The following is a 23791-nucleotide window of genomic DNA, read 5'->3' on the forward strand; positions in this document are numbered from 1 at the left end:
CTCCCATGGTCTCCTCCCAAATCAATGGGCTCAGACAAAGTCGCAGTGCGGGTTTCAGGCATAATGACTACTGCACCTATAAGCCTAGCCTTGGGCGTTAGTATATAAGTCTGTTATAAGCTGAGAAGGTGATCCAATCTCCCCAAAACGGTATGCAATTTCAAGGGCTTCCCTTAGATTCCTCTAGATAATAAATACTACAGAAATGTATAATGTAGGGGGAGGCTGAAAACAAAGATATCCCTGGGGAACACAGCAATTGGAGTGATTTCCTCTGGCCTACACTCTTGTAAAGGTCCAATCTCCTGAGCAGGGACTCAGGCAACCTGAAGGAGAAAGACAAAAATAGTTCACACCAGGTGGTACTAAAAACAGACCCAAGGCTCACAGCTAGCTAGCTAGATAGCTAATAGATAAATGATAGATAGATAGATAGATAGATAGATAGATAGACAACAGATAGATAAATAGATACAATAGATAGGTAGATAGGTAGGTAGGTAGGTAGATAGCTATGATAGATATAGATAATAGATAAATGATAGATGATAGGTATAGATAGATAACAAATCAATTATAGATAGATAGATAACACATAAATTATAGACAGATGACAGATAGATGAGAGATAGATAGATATGATAGGTAGATAGGTAGGTAGATACATAGATATGATAGATATAGATAAATAGATAAGATAGATGATAGATATAGATAGATAACAGATAAATTATAGATAGATATAAATGATAGATGATATAGATAATAGATAGATAGATAGATAGATAGATAGATAGATAGATAGATAGATAGATAGATATAGATGACAGGTGGATGGATGGATGGGTGCATGGATGGATGGATGGATATAGAGATGATACATGAATAGATGACAGATAAAGATATAGATGATAGATATATGGATGGATAGATAGGTAGAGATAAATCTATCTATAGGTAGACAGACAGACAGACATATTTGGCCCTTAGGCCCCACCTTCCTGGCATATATTACAACTTCTTTTCTCTTCCAGGCTGTCTTTCCTGTTCATCATCAATCTGTTTTCCATGGGACTTGCCCCCAGCCCCATACCTGCCTCGACGGCCCTGCTGAATAGGACACAAGCACTGTCATAAGTCTGGAGTGACCTGGATGCCATAAGCAGCTTTGACATCAAAGTCCTTAGCATTCTGCATTCGTTAGACCTGCACCCACTGAATTCCTGGCCCAGGAAGCAGAACAGAGAACTGACTTCTACGCCGCTAGGTTGCTAACCCTGTGGAGAGTCCTGAGTTGAACACATGAGCAGTCTTAACTGAATAAAATGGCACCGGCATTTCTTTCTATTTTTCTCCTGAGAAAATACAAGTATGCCAAAATTATATTGCCCCCGGCCCTTGCTCCCAGGCGTCGGATGGAACAGGCACTGGCTAACATTTACAAACTGTTTGCCCTGTGCCGGGCACCATGCAGTCGCTGGAATCTGTCCTGGTGCTCGGGTCTTAAGGCTTCAAGCATCTGTCCTTGCCCTGCACAGACTGGCTCTTGATGGAACCTTACACTTGGGCGGGTGCTCAGAGAGCATCCCGCCTTGTTCTATAGAAAGGAAACCAAGGCCCTGGGAGGGGATGGAAATCAAGGGTCCTGGCTGTATCCACTTTGCCCCCCCTTGCCTTTTTATAACATCAAGGACTGTGCCCACCTGTCTTTTGGATCATGAGAGTCTGTTGGGAGGCACACTGGCACTCGAGAGGGATCGGTAAGTGGGAAGCTGTCTCTGTCAGATACAGCTAAAAATAGGAGCCGGCCCGAGAGCAGCCTCAGCTAGTGAGTGTGCACTGAGACCAGGTGCTCCTCACCGAGTTCACCTGATACCCACCAGTGCTACTGGAAGGACAGCCACCCCGGCCACCTCAGGGGCAGAGGTGGGCTCAGCAAACAGCTATATACACTAAGGGCAACCCAGCTGCTTCTGAAGCTGGGGCAAGCAGACTCTATTTCTGCAGCCATCTGACCACGTGGGGCCACAGGGGGTCATCAGAAGGAACAGGAAGGCTTTCTCTTGGCCCTCCCCTAGTGGCTCCCTGTGGGGCCTGAAATCTTCCCATGATGTAGGAATTCAGCAGTCCTAAGGAGGGTTGGAAATTCTCTCGTTCACCGCCCTCAATATACAGATGAGAAAAATAAAGCACAGAGACATTAAGCAACTCTGCCAAGGGCAAACAGCCTAGTCCAGAACTTCCCAGAGCAGGATCCCTGAAATAAGAGTCTCGTAGATGTTCCTTGAAGAGAAATTGTCTTAAAGGTTCTGAGATCAAGTAGTTGGGAAAGGCCTCATTCTCTATCTAACAAATATTTAGTCTCAAAACGAGGACCACGTTTGAGGGATCTGGTCTAACCTGGCAGAGCTGGAACCAGCCTATGGGCGTGCAGACTTCAGGACCACAAAGCACACAGCTACCCCAGGCCAAGGACTATTTCTCGATTTAACCATTCATGAGGCTTTGCTAAAATGGCAATGCTCTGGAGAGAGAGAGAGAGACATAACTGACTGGCGTCCCTGATAACTTTTAATGCACTTTGTTTGTCTGAGTCTTTTCCAAGTGAGAGCACTTGCAATCATATGGCCAAACAACAAAGCCTGAGCCAGAGGCTGCTGCCTTGAGAAAGTGCATCCACATGCGGCGGCTAGAAATTAAACGCGTAAACCTGGACACGCTAGCTCCCCTGAAAGGAAGAGTCAGAAAGAAGGAGAGAGGCAGAAAAATCACTCCACAAGCTTTGGCAAACCAGTCAGCCATCATCTCTCCCCAAAAGGAAATGGATGGGGGCACCTGGGTGGCTCAGTCAGTTAAGCAGCCAACTCTGGATTTCAGCTCAGGTCATGATCTCATGGTTCATGAGTTCGAGCCCTGCTTTGGGCTCTGTGCTGACCCTGTGGAGCCTGCTTGGGATTCTGTGTCTCCCTCTCTCTCTGCCCCTCCCCCACTCATGCCCTCTCTCTCCCTCTCTCTCTCTCTCTAAAAATAAATGAATAAGCTTAAAAAAAAAAAAAGCAAACCCAGCCCACTGGGAAGGAATGTGGCATTCCTACCACACCCCCTCCAAACCACACCCTCAACTTGTCTTGGCCCCCAGGGGAAGCCATCGCCCCAGAAATTAATTCTTCCCCATATATAGCCTTCACAGGCGAAATTCCTCTCCCAGGCAATCATGTAAGGTCTAGCAAGGAACTTTTTTTTTTTTTTTTAATTATAAGGAAAGGGTGGCTCCCCCATCAATAAAATCCTGCTTCAATTAGTTCAACCATCCTTTGGGTCATTATTTTAAGTGTTTGAAATTTCTACTTAAATAAGGTCACTTTCAATTTGGTAAACACTCCTAAGTCATCATCTTAATTCACGGCCAGTCACCCTAGGAATGCTGAGTAAGTAAACATAATCAAGCATTAGCTAACCAGCCACAAATCCACTTGAGTTTATTAATTTCTCTCTTGGCAGAGAAACACGAAAAGGGACCAAACCATCAGAGACATTCACGCATCATTCATTCAATAAATATTTATTACACACCAGGTGCCAGGCACTATGCTAAGCTAAATATAAGTGGCATTATTTTATGAATATTCACAGCTAGGTTACCTATGAAATCCTATTTTCCCCCAAAACATAAATTTTCATTCCTGAGGTGCTTTTTCTTCATTTCTGCCCAATATGCCTTCCTCCGTGGAGTAGATAATGCGTCCTAACTCTTCAGCTTCCAGATCCTCTATCCCTCCCTCCAAAAGACCCCTCTTTCCCATCATCCCTCAAACAGTTAATGACTATAAACTCTCACGAGAAACTCTAGAGAGGCACTCGCTACTTTAAAAGTCCCAGGAGAATAGTAAGGGTAAGAAATAGTTCATATCCTCGCACTCAGATATTTTCTCATACATTTGAGTTTTGTGTTAAGGGGAGTAGCTTATACTTGCTCTAAAGGTTTTTGAAAATACTAGCGCACATATATTCCAAATGCAGAAAGGCTTGTACGTGCACTAGGAATGCAATCTTCAGAGCACCACCTCATCAGAGGAATTCCCTTCCCTCATTCGAAGGAGGCTCCCCTTTCCTCTCCCACCAAGAACAGGCGCCTGTCCGAATCCGTTCCCCAAGGAAAAGACCCACTCTGAGAACTGACCTTAAACAAGTCACTTTGCTCCTCAGTATAGAAGGGAGCTGGGCTGAACACCGCCAAGGTCCCTCTTAGGTTGGATCCCTAACCTAATCCTCTACTACACCTCCCTGGGAACTGGTACACACACACACACACACACACACACACACACACACACACACACACCCGTGAACCGGCCCCCCACCCCCATGCTGCAGGGCCCTGATTCCCCCGGGGAAAGCCAGCTTACCGAGACACACACAACACCCCCACACCACCCAGAAGGAGAGGCAGGACTCTCCCTCCCTCAGCCAGGCAGTCTCCTGAGGCTGCTGACATCACAAAGGTGTCAACTGGCAACCTCATTGTCATGTGGCTCTCCCCTGGCTCCCCTTCACTTGCAAACGCAGGGAAAGGGTGAGACCTTTCAAAGCCGCCAAGCGGGCAAGCTTCCAGCAGCAGCCTGGGAGTGAGCAAGCGGCAGAGCCACCCAGCCGGGCTGCGGGGCATTGGGCCTCGCATTTCAACTTCTGTTCTGTTCTCCTGTAATGGAAAATTGCTTTGCACAAAGCTAGAGTGTTACAGTTCTTTCCAGCGCCCCTCCCCCCCACCACCCCGCCCCTCGGCAGCCTTCTGATCAGAGGGACAGCGCCCGCAGGAAGGTGGAAGGAGGGTAGTTGCGGTTTCTTACTATGTCCCTTGCTTCAGGCCCTGGGCCCGGGTGGTTACTCTTTTCCTTTGGAATGGGACTGGTATCGGGGTCAAAGTGTCCAAATAACTGTCAGTGTCAAGCCCAAGAAGTGATCTGCACAGGGATCCGGTTAACCGAATACCCCCCAGACATACCCCTGAACACCCGGAGGCTGTACCTGAATGATAACGGCATCACTTTTTTGCCAGCGATGACTCTGGGACTCCTCAGTGACCTTGTTTACTTGGACTGTCGGAATAACCTGATTCGCGAGGTGATGGATTATACCTTCATCGGGGTCTTCAAACTCATCTACCTTGATCTCAGCTCCAACAACCTAACCTTGATCTCCCCATACAGTTTCTCCGTGCTCAGCAACCTGGTGCAGCTGAACATTTCCAACAACCCTCACCTGTTATCTCTCAACAAGTACACCTTTGCCAACACCAGCTCTCTGAGGTACCTGGACCTCAGAAATACCGGCTTGCAGACCTTGGACCATGCTGCCTTTCATAGCCTCATAACACTACAGACCCTGTATCTGAGCGGAAACCCATGGAGGTGCAACTGTTCTTTCCTGGACTTCACCATCTACTTAATAGTGTCCCATCTGAACCATCCAGGTGAGGGTTTGATTGGGTGTGGGGACGCGGATGTGACGGAGTAGGAGGAATTAGTTACAGAAAAGGTAGTCAAAAGATGGTCAGGATGGGAGAAAAAGTCTGGGTTAATCTGATTGAAAACATTCTTATGGCTCTGCAAGATCCATCCTGGGGTTGACTGGAGAGGCAGTAGGGTCAGTAGAAAAAGTTCTGGAGTAGGAATCCAAAGAGCTGAGTTCTGGTCCCAAACTGAGCACTTACTAGTTGGCTGCCCTTGGGAAAGCCAATTCCTCTGAGCCTCAGTTTCCTGATCCATCAAGTGGGGACAATAATATTTCCAAACAGAGCTGTCATGTCAACCTAAGATGGTATGTGTGGAAATGACTGACTTCTGTAACTGCACAGTAGCAAAGTAATACAGGGACACTTTATTCCATTGGTGGACTATTTTAATCTGTTTGATTCAGTGACTGAATTTTTCCAGGATCCGAAAGTAAATTCAGACATGCATAGGCAGTAGAAAATCCAACAGTATAATGTACGGAAGAGAAAGTTCAATAGAGAGAGGAGGAGGGGCACAGGAGCTCCCCAGACAATGAGAGAGGGAGTAGAGAGAAGGGAGAGGAGAAGGCATTTGATGGTTCATCTTCAAGATGCTAACCCAATAAGGAAGGAGAGAATGGCATGAATCCATGAAGAATGGGTCACCAGTACCCACTGTGTCCAGCAGGGAGATTCCAACCTCCCAGACAGACTCTCGAGTCTTACCTGGTAGATTTCCAATCCAGATGCTGCCACTCTCTCCACTGTCCCCACCCCTCTGCCATGGTCCCTGGGGCCCTCCAGTGTCTCACCCCCTCTTCTGTTCAGTAACTTTATTGCCCAGTCCTCATCCTCCAATTATCCCACTCCACCAATACTACCTTCACTCAGGAAGTCAAAAATTCAGTTGAATGTGAGATAATTCCTCACAAAAAGGCAGGAGCCACTGATGTAATCTGGCAAGATTGGACTTTGGATTCAAACCCTATCAAAACCATGTCGTTTCTCCCTTCTCTGAGTGTTTGTTCTTGAAAATATTTCCATGCACCTGCACCTGCTAAAGCTTCCACCATGAAGTCTTGCCCAGGTGGCAATATCCCAGAAAGATCCCTAGCCAAAATGACAGGTTTCAAGGGGATCTGGGGCAGAGGGAGCTGAGTGGTGGCAGCACTCCTGGCCTCCCTTCCAGTGGGAGGGTCTTAACGTGTCTTCCGGGCAATGCCTGGACTCTGGCGAGGCAAGCGAGCCTCCTGGAATGCAAAATTGAGGGAGGCACTAAGAGTGGGTGGCTCCTCACATTTTGTGCCCTAGACACCTGGCCCTGCTGACAGGCACTTCCATCTGAGTTAGAATAAATCGAAAGGAAAGAATTTCACCAGACCATCCCCTTAAGACCACCAATCATAAAAGAATAGAGGAGCAGTTATCTTGGGTGGGTTGCCTGATCTCTCCAAGAGAATGTCTTCTACTTTTCTCAATGACTGGTGCTGTGGTGCTTTCTAGAAAGCTCCCTGAAAGAGGGTCGTGATTGGTCATTCTCGTGCATTAAATGTGGCTTTTAAATGGGATTCTCCTGTCAGTGTTCACGTAACCAGCCTGTGAAGAAGCTTCATCTTCTCTTGCCCCCTCCCCATCACACATATATATTTTCCTTGAGCAGAGCCCACCACATAGCCAGGAGAACCTCCTACCCTAGTGGAAAAGGGAGATGTAGCTTGGCCTCATCCCCAGTCCCTAAACCTACCATTTCACCTGACCTCGAATCTCCCTTCATCAAAACTCTGCTTATAGAGTTATCTCATCGGAATTTTCAGGCTGACTACCTTGGACTCCTTGACTCATGTCATTCTGAGATTGAATAGGATTGTAGACTGGATCTGTTTCACTGCCTGTTCTCAAAAACATCAGAAGTGGGTATCTATCCTGTCAAACTCAAAAACTCTTTACGAACAAGTCTGTCTTTTGTGAGCCCCGCCCCCCCAAGACACTCCTCCCAACAACTACTAATCTGCTCATCTCCCTCTGCTGTTTGGTGGCCTAGAGGAGCCCACCCAGGCCACTTCATGCAGAACTGTGGTCTCGTTGCCCTGGCTAACAATTATTATCTCTTAAAAACACTAATGAGCCCAAGGCCAGACAGAGAACAATTTATCTTTGTAGAGAGATTTGCAGCTGTTAGAGCTTTTCACACATGCTTCTTTACTTTGAGTGTCAAACCAACCCTTAAATTTTGTGCCCTAGGCCTATGGAAGAGGCTAGGATTGGTAATTTTTTTTAAAAAAACTTTTTTCATGTTTATTTATTTTTGACAGAGACAGAGACAGAATGTGAGTGGGTTGGGGCAGAGAGAGAGGGAGGAACCTCCGAGATGTCAGCACAGAGCCTGACACAGGGCTCGAACTCACAAGCTGTGAGATCACGACCTGAGCCTAAGTCGGCCACTCAACCTACTGAGCCACCCAGGCGCCCCTAGGATTGGTAATTTTAACCCTATCATATGGATAAGAAAATAGACTGGCCCAAAATCACACAGCTACTAAATGGCCCCCCAAAAATGATTTGAACCTCCTGAGTCAGGTCTTTTTTTCATGAGACTACTATATCTTAAATCCCCATATTACATAACTATGATCCATATGTTATATGCATCTGGCCACAGCATCTAAATTACAGCTTTATTTCCGATATGACCACACATGAATTCATCCAAGATCATTTCCACTGGATAGTGAGTTCTAGCCATGGTAAACTCATCATATGCCTGTGTTCTTGCAAACCCAAGTTCACCACAACCTACCCAAACTCCCAAAGAAGGAGCCTAACCTTGCTTACCTTTGCATCTCAGTCTGGTTCTCCCTTCCCACACATACACGTACATACACCCCGTGACAAACACATAAACCCATGTGCAAACACACACACGTATACCCACATACCTACAAGCACAAAGATGTGCCCACACACACATACCATACATACAAACATAAATATACACCTACTCACTTACACAATCACCCACATATTACATATATACAACACACATACATATACCAATGTGCAGATACACAGCCACACTTGAGAAGGCACCCACATACACATGAAACTGAGCACACACACACAGTAGAATTCAGAAGATGCTTCTCTTGCCCTTTAGCCAGACCTCGACATAATGGAAGATAACTTATTTCAAGTGACTCTCGTACGATTCATGTCTCAAGTAGAAATATCTTCACTATTGACAAATACTCGTGGCGAACGCTCAAGCTTCCTATTATACCACATTTGCTATCAACAGGTGACCTTGGGCATGTTCTACAATGGAGTGTAATCATCTCTCCCCATGTACCCACACTGCAGGATATAAAAAGATTCTCTATGAAGTGAGCTGAGTAACTTGGTTATTTGTAGAAAAGAATCCAAACTAAAGATGGGTTTCATTTTAGACCCAGGAAGATACTGAACATTAGTATTGGGCGATTTTACCTATGGTACAGAATTAAGGTCAGCATGACAGAAGAATGACAAAATGTAGAACCCTTGAAAAGCAAGAAGTGAAGAAAGGAACTTCCATGCTACCACCACTCAGTCATCCATTCATCCATTTAAATATTTATTGAGTCCTACTAGGTGCCATAAAGTGTTCATGGAGGGAACACCCAAGAAGGCTGGAGCTGTGTGTGTAGACTCGTGTGACTGTGGTCATCTGCACCATATATGTCCCATGGTCCAGTCAGGTGCAGCAGAACTAACCCCACTGTCCAGACAGGGCAGGACAAAAGAGAATACCATGTGCCTACTGGGCAGAGCAGGCACTTGGGAAAGCCTCAGTTGCAGATGGGGAAGGCCAGACACCATGCAGGCAGGGGAGCTCCTGTTAAAAACAGACATGGATTATAATTCTAGCCTTGCCACTTGCTATTTATAGGATATCAGAGAAGTTACTTAACCTCTCTGAACTTCAACTTCATCTTTCAGACAGGTATAAGAATAGAACCAACCTGTGTGGGCTGTGGAGATGAGAACACTTACAAACTGCCATTAGCATTAAGTCTTGCACACAAAAAACATTCAATAAGTGAATGGTTGGCAGGCGTGGGAAAGGTATAGGGTACTTAAGAGAGTACAGACATCAGTTAGGTGACCCCAGGATAAGCAGTGGACTTCAGGAAGGCTCAGCACACATGGAACAAGAGGACAGTGTCCAGGAGACAGGACTATAGGGATGCATGTGGGGATATAGATAGGATGTGGGGAGGTGGGCAGCAGGTCCCAGGACTCTAATCCCTTGGAAAATGGGATAGCAGGGATCTTAGGGGGAGCTAGATATTAGACGAGTTATGAACACAGGAGTTCAGACCCTGGGGAACAAAACCAGAAGCCTAAATCAAGGCTTGTTCTCAGCCTGGACCATAAGACTCAGCGCTGGGCCAGTAGTAGCCAAGTGGTTCTTTCTGGGACACCTGAGTCTGGAACTGAACTTCTATCTAAGACAAGCCCCACTTCCAGAAACAGGTGTGGACATGCAGAGATCTTTCAAGAGCTGAGGGCAAGGAGGTCCAACTGTGGGGTAGACATGGCCTTGAAAGCAAGAAGTCACCCACATGGTATGATTTTGTTATCGGAAGAGGACTAAATGATACCTTGGCTCCCATCCAGTGCCTACCATTGAGTTAAAATTAACCATTAGAGATTTACCCTTTAGATCCCCAAAAGTACCCCAATCTTGAAGAGGACCCTGCAAAAATATATGAACTTTAGGGCTGAATAATACTGGTGTCCCCAAGCCTTTATCAGCTCTTAGAGGCAGAAGTGAATTCTTGAGAAATACAATTAGCCAAGATTCGTTCTGCAGCAGTGGGGAACCATGAAGGAAGCCAAGGTCCAGCAAAGAAATGAGGAGATCTTAAAACAAAAAATACAAAGGCAGTAATATGTCCTTTCCCTATGGCCCATCTTGGCTAAACCCACCCCCACAAAGGAGCTGTAGAGAAGGTTAAATGTTTCATTCACCTATTTCATCATCAATCAAAAATTTCCCATATTGGCAAGAGGTTGTATTCTATTATCAAAAGGTCTTCATCAAAAGAAGCCCTCTAATGATATACTCACCAGATGTACTAAAGACTATTAAGTCCTCAAAGAGTTCACATACTCACTTTACAAACATGAAAGTCACAGCAGAAATGGAGGTGGGTTGTAATGTGCTGGTTTCCAGGATGCTCTGATCAATGCAGAGGTAAACAGACCCACAGATTCCAGTTTCTTTTTGGCCCAGGTCAGTAGAGAGGAGGACTAATTCCTGGCTGGAACTGTAATTTTCCAGTCATTAATACCATTTGAAGGTGAGACTGACAATTGAGCTCTTCCCAGGATAGAGCTGCCTACTAGGACAGGGTTGAATGCCTCTGAAGATGCTCTCAAAAACTCATGCAATTCTAAGCTCCCGGACATAAGGAACCTGACCTCCATCCCCTCTTCTCCCAAAGCTTGGTCTGGCACTGTCCAATAAAAGTCCCTGCAGCAATAGAAATGGTCCAATACTGTGTTGGATTGGACAATACTGTGTTGTCCAATACAGTAGCCACTAGCCACATGTGGCTATTGAGTTCTTGAAATTAGGCTATTGCAATGGAGGAACTGAATTTTTAATTTTACGTCATTTTACATCTTGTAAGTAGCCACATGAATGGCCGTTGGCCACCATATTGGTCAGAGCAGCCTTTTAATAAAAGATGCCAAAGCTGGAACTTTAGAATCTAGCTTCCTCACAGGTAAGTGACTGTACAGCCAAGCCTGGCATGGAGATCTCCTGACAACCAGATTCAGTGTTTTCCCCCATGCCATGATACCTCCTTACTCTGAGACACATCACAGTCCACTCCACTCTGAAACATTCGCTATATGTTCAGTATATGTCCAACATTGTATTGTAATGACGGCTTTCATCACAGAGAATGACGCCATAATTCCTGTCTGTAATAAGATAATCTTGGGATATAAGAGAGCGAAGATGCAATTGAAAGCCAGAAAGTCCTGACCTGGTCCCTGTGATGCCACTGTGTGATTTGGGGCAAGTCACTTTCCCTCTGAGACTCACTTGTCTCTGAAACAAAAAGAGAGTAGGATTAGATACTCTCTAAAGCCCCTTCGAATGGGTAGTCGATGGAGCTAAATAGAAAGATAAGGTGCACTTGAATGCAGGAAAGCGGTGATGAGCAGACAGGGTGCCAGATGGGCAATGTGATGGTTCAGTGCTGAGGTGGAGCCATTCCTGGAGATGTAGGCTACAGTCACATAATTAGGACGTGCATGTAAGTAGTAAGCAGGCAGCCTTGAACTCCTGCGCTGTCCCACCTCCTGTCTTAAGCAGCGTCTACTTGACTACAACAATGCCTTGCCCTCGACTGTCCTCCCAGGCGTGGCCTGCTCAACCAGTGGTTCTCAAACTCCAGTGAACATAAGAACCTCAGGCCCCACATACAGAGACTCTAGTTTTGCACAGTACAAATCCTTAGGCCATATTTTGAGAAACCCTAGGACAATGGCTTGTGTTCTAGGTCTACAGCTGTTACCCCCACTGGTGAATACATTGATTTGCACTGAGATGCTAATGGCTAATAATGTTTTGACAGGTTTCCCTCAAGGGGCATTTGCAGTGTGACAGAAAACAACCAGAAACAGTGAGAATTCAGAAAGCAACAGACTACCAGGGGTAGAAGTGGGAGTAGTTTGGGGACAGAGTGTCCCTCTGTGTCAGCTCTTAAGTTGTAGTCCTTAAGCAGTCCTGGGTGACCCGGTGGTGGGGCCTACAAATCAAAGAGGAGTCTGGGCAAGAGTGCTGTAGAGGAAGGGGGACCAAGCCACTCAGAGACATCTGCAGGGAACAGATGGGCTGGGTCATGTGCTATTTCAAGTCCACATCATCCCGAGGGCGTTCTGAGCAGAGAACATCTTAGTTTCATTCCAAGGCTACTTCATCTTGTATTCAAGGCTGCTGTAATAGGATAATGGCCCCATTTCAAGCCACCAAGTACAAAGTCATCTACAGCTGTGCCAAGACTTAGATTTCCAGAATGAATTCAGGTCCTCATACTCTTCCACCATTAATGCTAACCCATCTCCTCCATCAGAGAAATTGCTGCAAAGACCAGACGCCCAAAAAGGGAACAGCTGGGCAGCAGACATTTCCAAGGCCATCAACTTCTCCTCCAGCCCGTCTCTCCTCCCTTCTCACCCTGCTGAGAGCCAGAGGTGCAGCCTCATGAGGGCAATGAGGGGGCTGGGAGGGGGGCATCTGGGTCAGTGATCCCTAAACCGCCCAAAAAGGCCAAGAAGAGATGGGGTGGCAAGCACGTGTGGTCTAAGAAGGAGGCTGAATGATTCTCACACACTCTTGAATTCGGCTCACTCGAGACCCCTGAAAGGAGATGACCCAAAGTCCCTTCATGCTCAGCAATGCCAGACCTCTGGTCACCCAACACCAGCCAGGCCTCTGGAAGGCCGTAGTGCAAGGCTAGCCAAAGCAGCCAACCTCAGTTTCCTTATCTCTAGAAGAGAAGAGCTCTCCAGCCTGGAGGTAATCTGCAGAATGTGGATGTGGCTAGAAAGAGAAACAGGGATCCAGTCATGAAGGGCCTTTAAAGGAATTTCCAGGGAACAGGCCGTGCATTCTGAGAAGCCCTAGGAGGCAGGTGAGCCTGGGTGCAGGGCTAGGAGGCTCCTGTAGGCACCCAGGTAAGAGGAAGGTGGTCTATGGCAGCAATGGGGATGAAGAAGTCTAAATAGGCCAGAAGGAACCATTTAGAAGATAGAAGCAATAGGACACAGGACTGAACTTGACCCTCCCAAGGTTCCTTGTACGCCCTTCATGACTTCTGGCACAGTTCTACGTAATTAATAGATTTGTATATTTAACATGTGTCTTCTCTGGCAGTAAGGTCTATGAGAGCAAGGAACATGTCTGAATCTTCAGAAACTAGCTCAAGGCCTGACACAGAGAAGGGCTCAATAAATATTCATTGAGAAAAATCAATGAATAAGCGAGATGTGGAAAATAACAGACAAGAATTGGCTCAGCCCGCTTTGGGGGCTTCCCTGAGACGGACACTCTTAGAGGAGGGGCAGTGAGGAGCCTAGGGCAGAACCATATCCCACTGTGAGTATGTTGAGTGGGAGGGCCCCTGTCAACCAGTAGGTCTTTAGATGTTCTGACCTGAAATCCAGAATAGAGAATAGAGCATATATTTGAGAATCATCAGCTCCCTGGTGACCAATGAAACTAAATGAAGGATGAGATGAGCCAGCAAAAAAGTAAGGGGTAATAGAGCAAGGACAGAAACTTTGGGGAATCCCAACAGAGAGAAGGGTGAAGAAGAGGCACCCATGAAGTACCCCAGGTGGGAGAAGCCAGGGAAGAGAAAGGAAATCAGAGAAGGGTATACTCATGGACGCCAAGAGAAGAAGAGTTTCAGAGAGTGGAAGCAGGTCAAGTAAGGGTTGAGAAAGGTCCGTCAGATTTAGCTACCAAGAGGTCCCTGATGTCTTGGACCTTCCAGTGGCATCGTGGGTGTGGACACCAGAGCACAGTGGGATACGAATGAACAGCAAGGAAGAAAAAGGGTGCAGAAAAAAGGTAAGCTTGGGGCGCCTGGCTGGCTCAGCTGGCAGAGCATGCAACTCTTAATCTCGGGGTCACATGTTCAAGTCCCACGTTGGGCGTAGAGCTTTCTTGAACAAAAAAAAAAAATTGTAAACCCTTCTAGGAAGCTTGGCTATGGACTAAAGGAGACAGACGGCCGAGAATGATGTAAAGGGGGTATTTCTTTCGTAGGAGCAAAGAGGTCCATGCATGTGTTTTATCTGCTGCTGAGGAGTCAATGCAGGGCAAAGACATGGGATGGGGGAATAAGCAATGGGGTAAAGCCCCAAGGAGGCAGGAGTGGACGGACTCCAGAGCCAAATGGAGGGTAAGCCTTGAACAGGGAAACTCCCCTCCCCTGGGACCGCAGAGAAGGAAGCGAGGGTAAGAACACATGGGTAAGTGTCAAGATGTGCAGCAAATGGAATCGAGGGGCCCACCCAAGCGTCCCTACTTTTCTTTCAGTGAAATAAAAGACAAAGGACAACTTTGTATCTAGAAAAGTGCACAGGTTCCCGTGATGTGTTCTGTGATGCTTCTGTACCATCAACCCAATTAGGTGATCCCAAAATGGCCCTTTGTTCTTGAGATGATCATGCTCCCGTTGAACAAGCAAAACCAAGGTGGGCTCTGGATTCAAACGACCTGGTTTTTAATCCTGCCTCTGGCACTTACTGGCTGGGCCACAGCCTCCAGGAGAAGCAGGCTCCTCATCTGAAAACTGGAGATCAATTAGTTCCTAGTTCTGGGGTCGTTGTGCTAATTCAATGAAATCACCCACGGGAAGATTTTAGAAGTGCACACAGTAAGTGCTCAACTAACGTTAGCTACTGTCGTTGCTGTTACAATCCCTGGTGGCGACTGCGAATACCACAGGGGACATGGAGAGGGGGGAAAGCAGTGTGGGTTTACTGAGACAGGTTAAGTACTGCTGTGATTTGGCACTCTTCCTGCTGGGGTGCACTGTCCACGGGGAGTCCCACTCGGGGGGGGGCCCCAGGGCTTTTGGGGTGGAGGAGGGTGTTTTAAAGCTTTCAAAATGGCAGCATTATGTGAAAAAAGAGAGAAAGAAACCTAATGCTTAGCCTATATACAGGGATTTTCTCTTTTATCAGAACAGTGGTAGATTTGGCCTTCCCCTCAACCCAAATAAAGGAATAGCTAATGCATCCGATTAAAATATAGTTCAGACAAGAATTAAAATCATGTTAACAGAGTCTTGCAATTTTCAGTATTTTCTTCCAACAGCTACGATGCTTGGCCAGAGCGTGTGGCTGAGGTGAGGTGCAGGCCTTGTTGACTCTATTTGACATTCACACAGGGGTAAGGAGCCCAGCCTGGCACCTGAGTGCACTCATTCCACTATTAGTTTCTGGGCACCTATTAGATGCCAGGTCCTGGGCCAGGCACTGGGCACACAGCTCTGAACAGAAACAGACACACTCGCGTGAAGTTTCCACTCTATCAGGAGGGGAGTAAATAAGCAAATAAATATATGACCTAATGCCAAGTGATGGTAAGTGCTACAGAAGCAAATGCAGGGAGGGAAGGGAGAAAGCGTGCCTGGGATTGAGGACAAGGCAGATACTTTACACTGGGTGGTTACTAACGAGGTGACATTTGAGCCGAGAATTGAAGGAAGTAAGGGGACAAGCTGTGGGCATAAGACGTGGTGGAGGAGGGCTTTCTAGACAGAGGGCAGACAGCAAATGCAAAGGCCTTGGGGTAGAATAAGCTCAATGTATTAGAAGGCGAGTATGGTAGAGGCAGGTGGAGGAAGGAGACAGAAAAATAGAGGCCAGACCAGGTAGGACCGCTAGGCCAATGACAGGCTTCTGATTTTGTTCTAAGTGTGGCAGGATATCAGGGGCGCCTGGGTGGCTCAGTCGGTTGGGCGTCCCACTTCGGCTCAGGTCACAATCTCGCGGTCCGTGCGTTCGAGCCCCACGTCGGGCTCTGTGCTGACAGCTCGGAGCCTACAGCCTGCTTCAGACTCTGTGCCTCCCTCTCTCTCTGCCCCAACCCACTCGCATTCTGTCTCTGTCTCTCTCAAAAATAAATAAACATAAAAAAAAATTAAGTGTGACAGGATATCACGAAAGGGTTTCGAACACTAACAGGAACGGCTCGTGGTTTGAGATGTGGCTCGTGATGCGAGGGAGGAAGCAAGGAGGGGTCCCAAGTTTCTGCCTGGGCGACTGGTGATCAGTGATGCCCTTCTGCTACTGAACTTTTCTAAACTGCCTCTCTCCATCAGGATAGCCGTCTGCTACCTGGATTTTTCTGGGCAGATGGGTAGTTATTAAGCAGGCCCAGCTCTAGAGCAAACTAAGAAGAAACTAGAATTTGCCTTTAGCCTCCAAGAACCAACTGTTACCATCCCCCAGCCTGGACATGCAGCTGGCTCCCCTCTGCCATCAACACCTTACTCAGAAAGGTGGCCGGTTTCTCCCAGCGTAGGGCGTTAAGTCGTTACCTTCTTCTTCAGAAGACGATACCCTTCAAGCCTTATTCTGTCGGCAGAATGGAAGGTTGTATCTCCTGCTGACGGAATCCCATGTACTCACAAGTACATAAGATGGTATTTTGAGGCAAGGGGGTCTTTCTACCCCTAACACATGTCCATATACAACCCCTTATGCAAAAGACTAGTCCTGTAGCCTAGAGCACCTCTAAAGCACAGGAATAATCCAGTTGAACTTGCTGGACTTGAAGGTCTTTTCTGTAATGTTCCAAGAGTCTATGATTCACTTTTAACCTTTACCAAAGTATGGACTCTTTCTCCAAGGGGGGAAAAATATATCAGATAAGAACTGTAGTGCCCAAGCCCAAATCCTCCAAATCTTTAAGGTTTCACAATGCCAGGGATGGTTTAGACCAGGAGTCAGCACTGCTTTCTATAAACAGCCAGAGAGGAAATGTTTTAGGCTCTGTGGACCTCTGCTGCAACTACTCGATTTTGCCATCTGTTACCTGAAAGCCATCACAGAAAATACGTAAATGAGTGGGCATGGCTGTGTTCCGATAAAAATGTACTTACAAAACTAGGCAGCAGGTTGAATTTGGCCCACGGGTTGGAGTTTGCCGAGCCCGGGCTAGAGAAGACGGCTAGGTGATGAGAAAAAAAGAGCTCTAGGGAGCCAATGCCCCTAGGTGAAGCCAATGCCCAAAGGACCGACCGCACATGCGAGTCTGAGAAGGGGACCTGGCTGGCTGGCTGGCTCTGGTGTTGTTGGGCTGCTAGATGGTCCAATCTAGGCTCCCCTCTAGGGAGTCATTTCCTCTGGGCACCCATAGTACAGCAGAATGTAACAGCGGTCCTTTCAAATTCCAGTAAGGAACTGGTCCTAAAGAGTGAGGCCAAAGACAGGAGCAATTAAGGACTGTTGTGTGAGATCAGACCAAGAGCCCACCATTCTCTCCTGTACACACCCAACAGACATTTATTGAGCAGGTACCAGGGACCCAAAGGTGAACAAAGAGGGCCTCTGCCCTCAGTTCTCTAACGCTAATGAGGGAGTCGTGAGAAGCACCTTTCGATGGCACGCCCACGACACCTGCACCCTCACTTGTCTCCATCTGCACTTGCCCTCACTTCCTTCTATGCAGTCACTGCGGACGGAAGAGTGTCGCTTCCCAGTTCAAGGCTTACCCCTCCATTTGGTCCCGGAGACCACCTGTTCCTGACTCCCCCAGGACTTCACGCCCCATGGCTCACTGAATCCTCCCCAAATTCTCGCAAGGGAAGCAGGGATTTGTATTCGTCTAGTGTCGAGTAATCCAAGGTGGCAAGGATTAGCTGACCCACGTATGGTGTTCTTTCTCCCCAGGCTCCCTTTCCTCTGGCTGAGCATTATGTCAATGACCCTGGCCCCGAGGGGTATTAATAACAAATAGCATTTTGTTCATTCAACAATCCTGCTTTGAGCTCTAGCGTGGGTTAAGCACGGTTCTAGGTGTTGAGGGAACAACAGTGAACCACACAGACAAAACTCCCATGTCTTCATGGAGTTCCTAATCTGGCGGGTGGAGGCAGACGAAGGAGTAGGAGGTAAATCCACTTCCTTGACAAATGCATAATTAGCTGGAGAAAAAAATAAGGCCAACTATACATCTAGTGATGATCGGGCAAGCTAGGGCCTAATAAGGAGAAATGGGGGAAGCAGGTCTTTTCTCGGGGTTCAAGGTGGAAGTCTTACGACCAAAATGCTAAAGCTGTTGGAAACCGGTGCTGCACCCTGAGGGTGATAGCAAACACAGTTTAGTAGAGGAGGGAGTCTCCAAATTCCATCCTTCATCGTACGTTGCCACCACGTGGAGGCTCCACTCAGCCCAGATGGTTCCCGAACACGCACACCAGCACAGGGTCGGGGGTGGGGGTGGGGGGGGCGCTCTGAGCCTGCACTTGGCTCCTCTGGAGACTCAGGCCTGGGAACCTGCAGCAGCACTGTGGTCAGAACTGTGGTCCCTGCAGGCCAAGAAAGGAACAGTTTGCCTTACAACCACTGGGTTCAAACCAGTTTTCTGAGACAGAGGCTTCCTGGGCTCCTGCGCCAACAGGTGTGGTTCTGAGCCACAGAAGCTCTTGCTCCTCCAGACATGTGATTCTGGCAGACGGGTTTTCTGCCTGTGAGTAACACGCTATGTGTGGCAATAAACAAGGGGGGGAGTTTACATTTCCTTAGGAACTATTTGCAGGAAGAGTTTAAACATCAATGACGCCTGTAATCGTACCTGGGTGCTCTAACTGGAACAAATGCCCTGCGCCCATGAAGTGGGGCTGACAGAAGGATGACGTGGAGTCTAGTAACCTGTTTCCAATATGAATGAAGGCCCCAGAATTGTGCAGTGCACAGCATATACAACAGTACTTGGTAGCTCTTTGTCAGAGGAAAGGAAATCAAGAAAGCCAGAGAGGGAATAATTGACAAACAATTTATTCATTCTGTAGCATGGGAATGATTAAAACTACCTGGTGGAGTGGTCAGAGTAGAATTTAACTTTGAAAAGCACATTCTATGGTGCCCAGCATATATCAGGCACTCCAAGACCAGTAGATGGGCCTATAATCTCTAATGTCATTAGGCCAGAATAGAAAAACAATGTATGACTATCAAGCTAGCAAAAAGGACACGAAGTAATAAAATAAAAAGCAACAAGGTAGAGAGAAAGAGAGAAAGTATGTGGGACAAATTGAAAACAAATATATCAGTCCAACATTAAATGTTAACGGAATAATTACAATACAAAGTTTGTTAGATTGGATAGAAAACAAAACTCAGTTATATGCTGCTTACAAAAATGTATCTTAAACATAGGAATGTAGATAAAAGTAAATGGATGGAAAAAGATAATGCAAACACTAACCAAAAGAAATTCAATAGAGCCATACTAATGTCAAAGACAGTAGACTTTAAGGCAAGAAGCGCTGCTAGGAATAAGGAGAGATAATGTTCAGTGAGGCAAGAAAGAGGTAACAGAAGATTCTACACATCTAATAACATATCTTCAATATACGTAAAGCAAATCATGACAGAACGATATGAAGAAGTAGGTAAATACCCAGCCAAAACCGATGACTTTAACATCCTTCTTGCGGTAACTAATAGACAATTAATGAACTCATAGTAACCAAGAGACAATCGTTTTTATCGATAAAAAGCCAGTAAAGATATAAATGACAAGCCAATACAGATACAGAAGACCTGTACAAAATCACATCCTAGTTGGTATTCACAGAACGACGTACTCAGCAAAGACAGAATACACATCTTTTGGGGGGCACGTGCAAAATTTACTAAAATTGGCTTTATCAAGCAAATTCTCAATAAATTTCAAAGGACTGAAATCATACAGAGTATGTCTCTGCCCACAGAATTCAAGTAGGATTCAACAATGAAAATACAAACTAGAAAATCCCCCCCAAAATAAGTGTTTCTTTCAATAAATGATAATGTCTTCTGAACAAGAACAAGAATGAGAAGATATGGATTATGCCTTCAAGAGTTTTGTCTGCCGGGTGGGGGAGAAAAGATACACTCCTCCTCTGGCAAGTACCCCACCACCACCCCCCGGCAAGAGGCAATGCGATAGGCACAGTGAGAATGCTATGGATGGTTCAGGAAGGGGGACAATCACATGTAGTCTGAGCTATGAGGACGAGGGGGCTGTGGGAGCACCCTGAGAGCAGATGCATTCACACCAGACTTTGAAGGACAGGAAGGACTTGATCATGCAAAACTTGCAGGAGGAGGCATTTGATACAGAAAGAGTGGTGGAACAAAGCTCACTACAACAGGGGTAAGATGTAATCAAGGAATTAATAGTTTAATTTGACTGGAGCAAAGGGAGGGGCACTGGAGTGCTAAAGGAGGGCGAGGTAGAAGGGGGCAGATGCTGAGGGCTCTGAACGCCAGGCCAGGTGGTCTGGATGTTATTCCCAGGCCCACGGGGGAGTTAGAGGAGGGTTCGAGCCAGTGTGCCACGACAGAGCTGTGCTTGAGGAAGGGCAGTCTGGCAGGTGTGTGTGACACGGTCCAGAGCTGGGAAATGGGGAAAATGGGGGAAAGTGGATTTAGGGGGACCTGCTGGGAGGTAGGAAGGCTCCCACCTTGGCAGTGACTGGGGAGCGGGGAGGGGGAGAGAATACAGCAGCAGAAAAACCCAGACCTCCCTCCCCGCAGAGCCACCCACATCCCGCACTTAAGAGCAACCTAACAAAGCCTTAAAATCACTGCTAATTGCCCCTTTCAAGGTAACGCTCCAAAATGGGGAAACGGTGTTTCGTGTTTAGTCTCCTCTCTGCCATCCAAGCCCCAATTTGAAAGCCGAATCTTCTTAAAATAGAATGAGATAACCCCCCCTCCCCAGACACACCCGGACCCACAGAATCTCACATTTTCCTTCCTCCAATACATCTTTCTCTGTATAGTCCCATGTCGGGTCTCTGGCAGTTTGGAGAGATGCCCCAAGCCCTCTCTTGATAGAATTCCCGAAGCCTGGCCAGAAGCCCCCAGCTGCCCACCGCCCCCACTCTGGGGCCTCCTGGGCAAATCGCTAAGCCAGGCTGACTGGAGAGAGGCCTCCAGGCATGATTGTGGTCCTGCCCCTTGACAGCAGTTGTCATGGATCCCAGGGCCCCAGCCCATTTTCCTCTCCTGAGAGCTCTCCCCCGGGCAGGGCAGGGTCGCCCAAAGGGCCTCTTCCTCTCCTTCCCTCCGTAATCTTTGCACATAGCGGAGGTGACAGCCCATGGCTTCCCTTCCTGTGTCTACAGGTTCCACCAAGAGCCAGTCCTCGACCACATCACAGCTTTCAGGCCATCTTCCTGAAAGCAACAACCCTCACTGCAGGTGTACTGGGGCAGAAGCAAGGCGCAGGGGATGGGTGTTCGGTGGACTTTGAGGGCGCCCAGCCTGGTCAGCTCTTTCCGGCCACCCAGGCCCAACAGCCTCCTTGCCACTTGGCTCACTTCTGTAACCCCTTTCTCTAATTCCTCTGCTGCTATAGCTCCAGTCCAAACCCGATTTCCCTAACTTCCTTGGTCACCCAAGGATCGGAATGCCTTCACCCATCTGGGAGCTTCTGCCCTAAAGTTTAGGAGAAGCATCTCTCCACACGAGCAGGCTTGTGTCTCCCACGTCTACAAATGAGCTTAGAGAGCTCGGTCTGTGTTTTCTGTGTCTTGTCTCCTGCCTGGATCCTTCAGGTTATCTAGAAACGTCTCTGAGTCTCGGTTTCCTTATGTGCAAAACAAGAATGATAGCACTGTGTGCGTCAAAGCTGCTGTAAGAATTAAACAAGACCTTTGTATACCACTTAGCATGTAGTCTGAGCTTGGCACATAGTACCTGCTATTATAATTGGGGGCATGATTATCTCAAGCCCTGGTCTCACCCTGCATTGGAGGGCATTTATGTGATGCCTGCTGGATATAGTCCCCTGGCACGCATACACACACACACACACACACACACACACACACACACACACACACCTCTGCCTCAGCACGGAGGAGCATGTAGAGCTGGGAAGATGCAGGGCTGAGGGCAGAGCTCTGAGTTTTCTGTGCAACTACTGAGCACCAGGCCTGCCTTCCCGCCTGCGGCAATGAAATCCTCTCGACTACCCTGAGAGCAGGTAGCATTCATGGCCCGGCCCGTGTAAGGTGAGGAAATGGGACTCAGAGAGGGAAATGGACATCCTGCCGAAGTTCACAAACTTAGTGACAGTCTGGGTCTGAACCCTGGTCTGGTCTGTCTGGATCCAGGGCCCAGTTTGCTTTCTGTCATATACTCAAGTCCACGACGCTTGACACGGGGAGGGGCTAAGAGAAGTAGCCAGGCAGCTGAGTCGGCTGCTAAAAAGGACCGAAGACTCATGTGGATCACGTGATGAGCCAGTGATGTCGACCTCACCATGGAGAAGCAGAGCCGCTCCTCCTCCTGGCTAGCCTCTCCCCTGAGCTCCCCGCACCCCGACGTCTTGCGCAGAGGACACACGGGAGGCATTTCTGGGGAATCTTGTCCCTCCGGAGAGTTGAGCCGGGTGTGATGCCTCAGTGGTCCCTGGCAGGACTCAGTCAGGCCCGGGGAAAAGGGACAAGGTGGCTGGAAAGGTGGGAGGCGGGAGGGAGGTGATGGATGTCGGTGGGGGGGTCAACACTCCAGGGGGATCTTTCAGCCCCTGTTGTGGTTTCTCGTCCCTTGAGCATCCTGAAGGAGCCAAGAGCATTCCCAGGAGGCCACTGAACACAGCGGAGCCGGAAGCGGGGTGGGGGGGGACAAGAAGCAGGGCTGGTGCGGTACTTGTCAAACCTTGCTGTGCCCACATACCACCTGGGGGTCTCGTTCACACCCGCATCCTGCCTTGGGAGGTTTGTTGTGGTGCCTGAGGTCCTGCGTTTCTAACGAGGTCCAGCCGGTGCTGCTGGCCCGCAGACCACACTTTGAGTAGCCCGGGTCCGCGAGGCCTCTCCGGGTCCCCTTTGCACTTAGGACCCTGGAGGTTCTGCGGTTTCAGCTCTGTGCCTGCTGTGTTTTTCCTCGTAGATGATCAAAATGCCACGTGCACGGAGCCCACGGAGCTGGCGGGGTGGCCCATCACGCAGGTGGGGAACCCGCTCCGCTACATGTGCATCACGCACCTGGACCGCCAGGACTACCTCTTCCTGCTGCTCATCGGCTTCTGCATCTTCTCGGCGGGCACGGTGGCCGCCTGGCTCACAGGCATGTGTGCTGTGCTCTACCAGAACGCCCGGCGCAAGTCGAGCGAAGACGAGACCGAGGACGAACACGGCCAGCGGGGGAACGTCAGCGGGCGGATCTTCAGAAGCAGGGTGGACTCGGCCCAGGACGGGCTCCCTCAGCTGATTTAGCGGCCCGAGACGGCTCTCGGACGTGCCTTTCCCAAGGCTCCCCACCTTCTCTCCGCCCTCCCCTCCCACTCCCTCACAGCTGTCTGAGACACTGACGCCTATTAGTAAAGCAAATAAAATGTTTGGTGGCCATTTCACAAGTTGGTCCCTTCCTGCTCCACCAGCCCAAGGACACCTCCGTGAGCTCCGCAGGATGGCATAGAACAAGGCTGCTGCACCCTCTTCAATGCAGAGGAAGCCTGCCCCAGATGCAGGCCGACTCATTTAATGAGCAACTACTATGCCT

At 48.1% G+C, this 23791-nt stretch overlaps 1 protein-coding gene and 1 long non-coding RNA gene across 3 annotated transcripts in view; one reads left to right on the plus strand and one right to left on the minus strand.

The window, feature by feature from the left end:
* The window catches only part of LOC147572452 (uncharacterized), a 72461-nt gene extending 67969 nt beyond the window's left edge, over positions 1–4492 (minus strand). For both annotated transcript variants that reach the window (XR_015245785.1, XR_015245784.1), the window contains exon 1: positions 4407–4492. This is a non-coding gene — a long non-coding RNA (uncharacterized LOC147572452). The remainder of the gene's footprint in view (positions 1–4406) is intronic.
* Positions 4493–4549: 57 nt separating this feature from the next.
* On the plus strand, positions 4550–23642 carry LRRC52 (leucine rich repeat containing 52). Its single transcript, XM_025927859.2, has 2 exons — positions 4550–5470; positions 23180–23642. Exons 1-2 carry the CDS (start codon positions 4849–4851, stop codon positions 23503–23505), a joined length of 948 nt encoding a protein of 315 aa, XP_025783644.1. The 5' UTR covers positions 4550–4848; the 3' UTR covers positions 23506–23642.
* Positions 23643–23791: the final 149 nt, after the last annotated feature.

Source organism: Puma concolor, chromosome E4 (assembly GCF_028749965.1).
Source record: "Puma concolor isolate L17-30 chromosome E4, mPumCon1.1.hap2, whole genome shotgun sequence".
In the NCBI taxonomy this organism is placed as follows: Eukaryota; Metazoa; Chordata; class Mammalia; order Carnivora; family Felidae; genus Puma; species Puma concolor.